Raw genomic sequence first — 7,921 nt, forward strand, 5'->3', positions numbered from 1 at the left:
CTGGACCACCAAAATTGTACAATATAAGATTAGAGAAATGCTGCCTGGTCTGATAAGTCTCTACACAACATGAAAGCATGGACTCATCCTGCCTGGAATCAACAATTTAGGCTGGTGCTGGATCTGTAATGGTGTGGGAGCTATTTTCTTGGCACAATTAGCAGCAAGTTCATTCTAGTTTACTAAAACTAAATTAAAAACTAAAACTAGATGTGAAAAAGCTAAAAAATAAAGGTTTTAGTTTTAGTTTAGTTTAGTTTTGTTAAAAACTTTATAACGACTTGGCTGATGAGGCGATGAATGATGGATGTGTTCACTGAGATTCAGGTTGTCTACAAGACTGTGAGTCAACTGCTTTCAAACCGTTAAGTGTTTTCATTATTTTATAACAATAAAAGCTAAACTGAAATAAGAAGTTCAACTCTGGAAAGTAACTGGATTGAGACTGAATTAAAAGCAAAAAGTCAAAATGAAATGAAATAAAGACTAACTAGAAAATGTAACTATAATAACTCTGCTTGGAATTACAAATATTATCAAGTATTATTACTGATCATTTCCATCCCTTTATAACCACAGTGTCCATCATCTGATGGATGCTTCAAGCATTTGCCACAAAGAAGAAAGAAGAGGGTCCAAAACACAACTACCAAGGTGCAACTAATAAAGTGGCCAATGATTGGACCTGTACTCAGAGCCTGCATTTTATTTTTTACCTATTTCTCTCCTATTATGAAACTACATTAAACATGTACTTATATGTACATGAGGTGACTTTGTTACCTTGCTGTCTTGACGGTTCCTCGTTGGATTCCCCTCCTTGCTTCAAGAAACTGGCCAGCTCATTAAAAATGAAATAAAAATCTACGGCAAAAACAATGGTGGCGATGAACCCAAATATCTGCAAAAAGAGGCAAATACAATGTGAATACAATGACAAATGTATTCAGTTATGGACTATGCTGATGATGATGACAGCGTTACCCCAGCAGCCTTTGAGGAACCGTCTGAGTATCTGGACACTGCCATTATTGAGATGATGAAAAAGATAATGGAGGCAGTCACGCATCTAATGAAATCCTTTGAGAGAAAAACACCGGAGCTGATTCAGAGACACAATCAAACACTACACGACTAATTTCTTCATTTAGCGCCGCAAGATCATGCAGGGCAAAGTTTCAAGGTTCTTTCTGAAACAGCTGCTCTCACCGTCAGAGGCCAGCAGAAACCTTTAAACCTCTCGTTGAATTTGGTGGAGTAACCAAACAGCAAGAAGAGAGAAGCCAGAAATGCCAGCAGGGGGACGGTCACGAATGCTGCTGCCGAGGATCCAGCGAAGCACACGAATGATATAAAGGACAGACCCTAAAAAGAGCAAGACAAAACAAAGAGAAATAGAAAATAAGACCACTCTTTGCCATTTGAAATAAAAAGTTTAAGACAGCAGATGGTGTGGAGTTATTTCCAAGTAGGATTCTGCAAGTCAGATCTAAATAATGAACTGTAGCAGTGCCCCGAAGCTGTTAGTCTGTGTGAATTACAGCTTCAGGCCCACTTCCTGTAAGGAGATACAGCTGTTAAAAGCTATTCACACAGGCTTCTACTCCGTCACCCTTCTCTGTATGCCTCCCACATGTATGCTTGTGCAAACATCCACAAAACAAACGCAGCTAAAATAAAGGAAAATGTTTTATTGGTTTTATTAATCACAAAGACGAGACGGCCGAGCCCGCCTTGTCTTTGAAGCTCCCCACTGGAAGAGCTGGACACACCACATCAGCACAAATGAAGGCGAGCCCAGACGCTGTAATCTCAAACAGCCACGGCCATCTTGTCTTTGTCTCAGTCAGTTATCCCACACTAGCCTGATCGTTGGAACTCTGTCTGACTAAACCCAAACTCCTGCAGCTGCCGTTCTATAAAAACGCTGCTACCGAGCGATGTAAAACTTTCCTGTAAGGCAACACTTAACAGTAAAGTTTTGAGTATATTCTGTTACAGTGTGGCTGGACTCGTGTGAGTAAAAAAGAAAAAAAAATATTGTTTCGATTATAATTATGTAAAACTAATTAAAAAGAAACGTTACAGTTAAATGAAAAAGAATCACTGGGAAAAAGACACTGATTAATAGATTATCAATTAACAAATCTTTTCCAACCTATACTGGCCAGTTTCATTCTAAACACTGACAACATCCAAGAAGAAAAATTATTCAAATATGTCATGAGATATTTATGGAAGACCGTTTATTTCCTGTGAGTGTGAATCTGGGCTTGTAACTTCTCAAAAACATCCATCACGCATTACGTACCGAGCTGAGAAGCCTCACAATCTTTAGATTTTTAGTTTAGTCTATCACCTCACTTTAAAGTGGCACGCTTTGCCTCAACATGTGCCTCTTATTAACAGCTTGTTTGCATTTTGGAAACATGTCAAACACTACACAGTCCTGTCTTTTACTGCACATTAAATGTAGAGCCTGTGGTTACACAGAAAGACACAGTGGTCTGACACACCATGTACGGTATTGCATGCTCAGCAGATGCATATATGAGCCTGCCTAATACGTCCAAGCAGCGCAACAGTGGTATTATGGTATGATCTATTTTCTTTAGAAGCCTCGTGTGTAACATTTGAGTTCAGCGACTGTGGACTTGTGTCGTATTATTTGAAATCTTTTTAATCAGAAAGACAATCGCACACAGATGTGCGAGTTCATTCAAAGGTTTCCCAACTACTGCAAGGACGTTTAGCTTACACAGCAACTTAAAGCAAATTCATTTAGCTTCATGCCTCGTATCATACCTTTAACACTGAGATAAAAACGTAACATTTGAAAAGGCCACCCTTCATTCAGACTTGTCCCTCATTTTTATACCGGTGGATTATTGTTTGTGGTGCTGAGGTGAAGGAGAAAACATTTTTAACTGTTTGGCATTTAAACAGATGCTTCAAAAATCAAATAAGCAAAGAGTTGGAAAGTATAAGAAACAGATTTCAAAATCTTGAAAATCCTGCAAAGCATACCACTCACATACAGCGAGATGCACTGACACGCTTCACTTATGAAAAGTTTAGGAATGTTAGATGGACTCACTGAACAGAAGTGCTGCATAGTATATCACAAATCTCCTAAAATAAGCCTAAACCAGGCGTGGTATCTCACCTACAGTCCAAGTAGGACACACTTCTGACTTCTACTGTTGACAAAAGTCTTGTGTTGCCTTTGATTTCTTTATATTTTGCTAGGAAAATGTGATTTAGATGGAAATACAGTATGTAAGGCAAAAACAGAGTTTGTGCAATTCTAACAAGCCTGAAGGTTAATATTTGACATGGCCACCTTTACTCTAAGAACAGGCTGAACTCTCTTAGGCAAGCTTTCTTGTCATTTCTTTAAGTCTTTGGATGTTCAATTCAATTCAATTTTATTTATATAGCGCCAAATCACAACAAATGTCGCCTCAAGGCGCTTCATAGATACAGAGAAAAGCCCAACAATCATATGACCCCCTATGAGCAAGCACTTTGGCGACAGTGGGAAGGAAAAACTCCCTTTTAACAGGAAGAAACCTCCGGCAGAACCAGGCTCAGGGAGGGGCGGCCATCTGCTGCGACCGGTTGGGGTGAGAGAAGGAAGACAGGATAAAGACATGCTGTGGAAGAGAGACAAAGATTAATAACAGATACGATTCAATACAGAGAGGTCTGTTAATACATAGTGAGTGAGAAAGGTGACTGGAAAGGAAAGACTCAATGCATCATGGGAATCCCCCGGCAGCCTACATCTATTGCAGCATAACTAAGGGAGGATTCAGGGTCACCTGGTCCAGCCCTAACTATATGCTTTAGCAAAAAGGAAGGTTTTAAGCCTAATCTTAAAAGTAGAGATAGTGTCTGTCTCCTGAATCCAAACTGGAAGCTGGTTCCACAGAAGAGGGGCCTGAAAACTGAAGGCTCTCCCTCCCATTCTACTTTTAAATACTCTAGGAACAACAAGTAGGCCTGCAGAGCGGGAGCGAAGTGCTCTAATAGGGTGATATGGTACTACAAGGTCATTAAGATAAGATGGGGCCTGATTATTTAAGACCTTGTATGTGAGGAGCAGGATTTTGAATTCAATTCTGGATTTAACAGGAAGCCAATGAAGGGAAGCCAAAACAGGAGAAATATGCTCTCTCCTTCTAGTCCCTGTCAGTACTCTTGCTGCAGCATTTTGGATTAGCTGAAGGCTTTTCAGTGAGTTTTTTGGACATCCTGATAATAATGAATTGCAGTAGTCTAGCCTGGAAGTAATAAATGCATGAACTAGTTTTTCAGCGTCACTCTGAGACAGGATATTTCTAATTTTAGAGATGTTGCGCAAATGGAAGAACGCAGTCTTACATATTTGTTTAATATGTGCGTTGAAGGACATATCCTGGTCAAAAATGACTCCAAGGTTCCTCACAGTGTTACTGGAGGCCAAGGTAATGCCATCCAGAGTAAGAATCTGGTTAGATACCATATTTCTAAGCTTTTCAGCGCCGAGTACAATGACCTCAGTTTTATCTGAGTTAAGAAGCAGAAAGTTAGTGGCCATCCAAGTCTTTATGTCTTTAAGACATTCCTGCAGTTTAACTAATTGGTGTGTGTTATCTGGCTTCATGGACAGATAGAGCTGGGTGTCATCTGCATAGCAGTGAAAATGTATGCTATGTCTTCTAATGATGCTGCCTAGGGGAAGCATGTATAATGTAAACAGAATTGGTCCTAGCACCGAACCCTGTGGAACTCCATAATTAACCTCAGTGTGTGAAGAGGACTCTCCATTTACATGCACAAATTGGAGTCTATTAGATAGATATGATACAAACCACTGCAGTGCAATACCTGTAATACCTACAGCATGTTCTAATCGCTCTAATAGAATATTATGGTCAACAGTATCGAATGCTGCACTAAGGTCAAGAAGGACAAGCACAGAGATGAGTCCACTGTCAGAGGCCATAAGAAGATCATTTGTAACCTTCAATAAAGCTGTTTCTGTGCTGTGATGAACTCTGAAACCTGACTGAAACTCTTCAAATAAACCATTCCTCTGCAGATGATCTGTTAGCTGTTTGACAACTACTCTTTCAAGGATTTTTGATATGAAAGGAAGGTTGGAGATTGGCCTATAATTAGCTAAGACTGCTGGGTCTAGAGATGGCTTTTTGAGTAAAGGGTTAACTGCAGCCACCTTGAAGGCCTGTGGTACATAGCCGATTATTAGAGATAGGTTGATCATATATAAGATCGAAGAATTAATCAATGGCAGGACTTCTTTGAGCAGTTTTGTAGGAATGGGGTCTAAAAGACACGTTGATGGTTTGGAGGAAGTAATTATTGAAGTTAACTCAGAAAGATCGATTGGAAAAAAAGAGTCTAACTTAACATCAATGAAACTAAGAGTAGCTGTAGATAATATTACATCTGTGGGATGATTATTGGTAATTTTTTCTCTAATGATAAAAATTTTATTTGTGAAGAAGTTCATGAAGTCATCACTAGTTAACGTTAAAGGGATGGTTGGCTCAAAAGAGCTCTGACTTTTTGTCAGCCTGGCTACAGTGCTGAAGAGAAACCTGGGGTTGTTCTTATTTTCTTCAATCAGTGATGAGTAGTAAGCTGTTCTGGCTTTGCGGAGGGCTTTCTTATAAAGCAACAAACTATTTCTCCAGGCTAAATGATGATCCTCTAAATTTGTGACACGCCATTTCCTCTCCAGATTACGAGTCATCTGCTTTAGGGTACGTGTTTGAGAATTATACCACGGGGTCAGGTACTTCTGATTAGAGACCTTAGTTTTCACTGGAGCTACAGTATCCAGAGTCGTACGTAGTGAGGAGGTGAAATTATTAACAAGATAATCGACCTCAACCTCATGTTGGCTGGCTTTTTTTCTGTTCTCTGTCAAGATGATCCCACGCGGCTTCGATAATGTCGAGATCAAGGCTCTGCGAGGCCAATCCAGGACTGATAGTGTCTCATTGTCTGTTTTCCTATCCAGGTATGATTTTACTGCACTGGCAGTGTGTTTTGGGGTGATTGTCATGCTGAACAATGAAGGTGTTGCCAATCACATGCTTTGCAGATGGTGGATCAAAATCTAATGGTACTTTTCTCTGTTCATAATTCCACCAATTTGGTCGGGTTCTCCAACATCACTGGCTGAAGTTCAGCCCCAAACCATGACAGAGCCTCCACTTTGATTTACAGACACTCACTGTTGTACCTCTCTCCTCCCCTCCTCCATATATACAACCAAAAATATCAAGTTTGGTATTAACACTACATCAGACCTGTTACCACTGATTTTCAGTCCACCTCTTGCATGATTTGGCATACCTCCCTCTTTTCATTTGTCCACCACTTGTCCAGTTTTCTGAGATTTTTTTTAAGGACACACTGCACATCATGCCGAGATATGCCAAGCTTTCAGCCAATAGTTCTGTGAGAATCACCTTGTTTGTGCAAAAGATATAATTTTATCTCTATCAAGCTGTCTTATCGTTGGCATTATTAAAGATTCGACCAAATCGAAACAAATGTATTTTTGTGACAGGCTGCTAATAACAAAGAGGCTAAAGATACAACTGGTTCTTGGCTGAGTATTATGTGGCTTGAGTAAAATAAATTATCTGAAAATGTTCTGGGGCTGTCCAAAGAAAAACTTTAAAAGACCTTTAACAAGCCTGGCACTACTGGTCACAACAAATTCTGGCTCCTTCAAGAATATAGGAAATATAAAGATATTAGGGTTGGCTAAAGACTTTTGCACACTACTATCTGGGTCTTGTTTAACGTGGGTTATAGGCCATTCCACGCTGTGAAGCAGCAGTAAAGAGACTGCGCTTTGTGTGGGAGTGTAGAGCTGTGCTCCAGGCGACATACAGTAAAGGATGTGACTGCGGGGAAGATAACTGCTCACTCACAGCCCAGCATGAGCCGAATGTCACATGACACAGTTTGAGGGTTTGCAGCGAGAAGACCCTTCCCACAAATAACTCGCGATGCTGGTAATCTCACACTAACACCATGGCGCAGACAGCTTTTCAGTATTTGGTTTGTTAAAATCAACAATAAAAACCCAAGTTCTTCTCAATACACGTGGATATTTGAACTTGAAATGAATTGTGCACAAAATAGAGCCTGGAATTAGACCGTGGTTTACTTGGATCACTGACAGCGTGGACAACAGTGGTTACCTCAGGCTTTTCACCGTGTGTCCATCCAAACCAGTATGATCCAGTATAAAGTCAGTCAGAGTTTCCTAAGCTTGTCTCACGGCTGCTTTAAATTTACTGTTCTTCCCGTTTCTAAAGGAGACCTAACGGAAAGCGAGTGAACCCAAAATGACAGTTAACCAAGCTTTTAAAGTTATTTCTGAATGTGCGCTGAAAGCAACACAGTCCAGTGTCTGCAACAACCGCCAGAAACTACCCACAACTCTGCGCCTTTGGTGAAACAACGGTCCACTGGCGCTCAAATTTGCTGGCCTGGCTCATCGGGTCATTTCTTACCACTTCAGCAATAAGCAGCATTCCTTTCCTGGATGTGACGAACTCTTTGCTGGGAAGAATAGACTTCAGGACAGTCTGGGGCGGCCGGTTCGAGCTGGGAGCCTCGATGTCCCCCATTGTTATGAAAAGAAAAACTCTCCTCGAGCTCCGGGCTGCTCAAACTACAAGTACTGCAGCGATTTTAGTGAAAAATTAACACACGCACACACACAAACACTCAAATGAGATATGAGGAGGCGTGAGGCTTCTCTGAGGTGGAAGCGGAAACAATGACAAGCTCGGAAATGCAGCGCGAGCGCCAGAAAAAAAGAAGCGCAACATCTGCTTTCGCCAGATGTGAAATGCGATGCCCCCAGCTGCACACAACGGCGGAAATA

General features: G+C 40.8%; 1 protein-coding gene across 1 annotated transcript in view; it reads right to left on the reverse strand.

The window, feature by feature from the left end:
• LOC146525559 (CKLF-like MARVEL transmembrane domain-containing protein 3) overlaps nt 1-7,796 on the reverse strand; it is a 17,153-nt gene extending 9,357 nt beyond the window's left edge. Inside the window, exons 1-4 of the mRNA XM_085168597.1 lie at nt 7,545-7,796; nt 1,210-1,365; nt 985-1,080; nt 784-901 (exon numbers count right to left, since the gene is read on the reverse strand). Coding sequence (XP_085024723.1) covers nt 784-901; nt 985-1,080; nt 1,210-1,365; nt 7,545-7,661 — 487 coding nt within the window. The 5' untranslated portion in view covers nt 7,662-7,796. The remainder of the gene's footprint in view (nt 1-783; nt 902-984; nt 1,081-1,209; nt 1,366-7,544) is intronic.
• Between the last annotated feature and the right edge of the window lie 125 nt (nt 7,797-7,921).

The sequence above is a fragment of the Neolamprologus multifasciatus genome, chromosome 1 (assembly GCF_963576455.1).
Source record: "Neolamprologus multifasciatus chromosome 1, fNeoMul1.2, whole genome shotgun sequence".
Classification (NCBI taxonomy): domain Eukaryota; kingdom Metazoa; phylum Chordata; class Actinopteri; order Cichliformes; family Cichlidae; genus Neolamprologus; species Neolamprologus multifasciatus.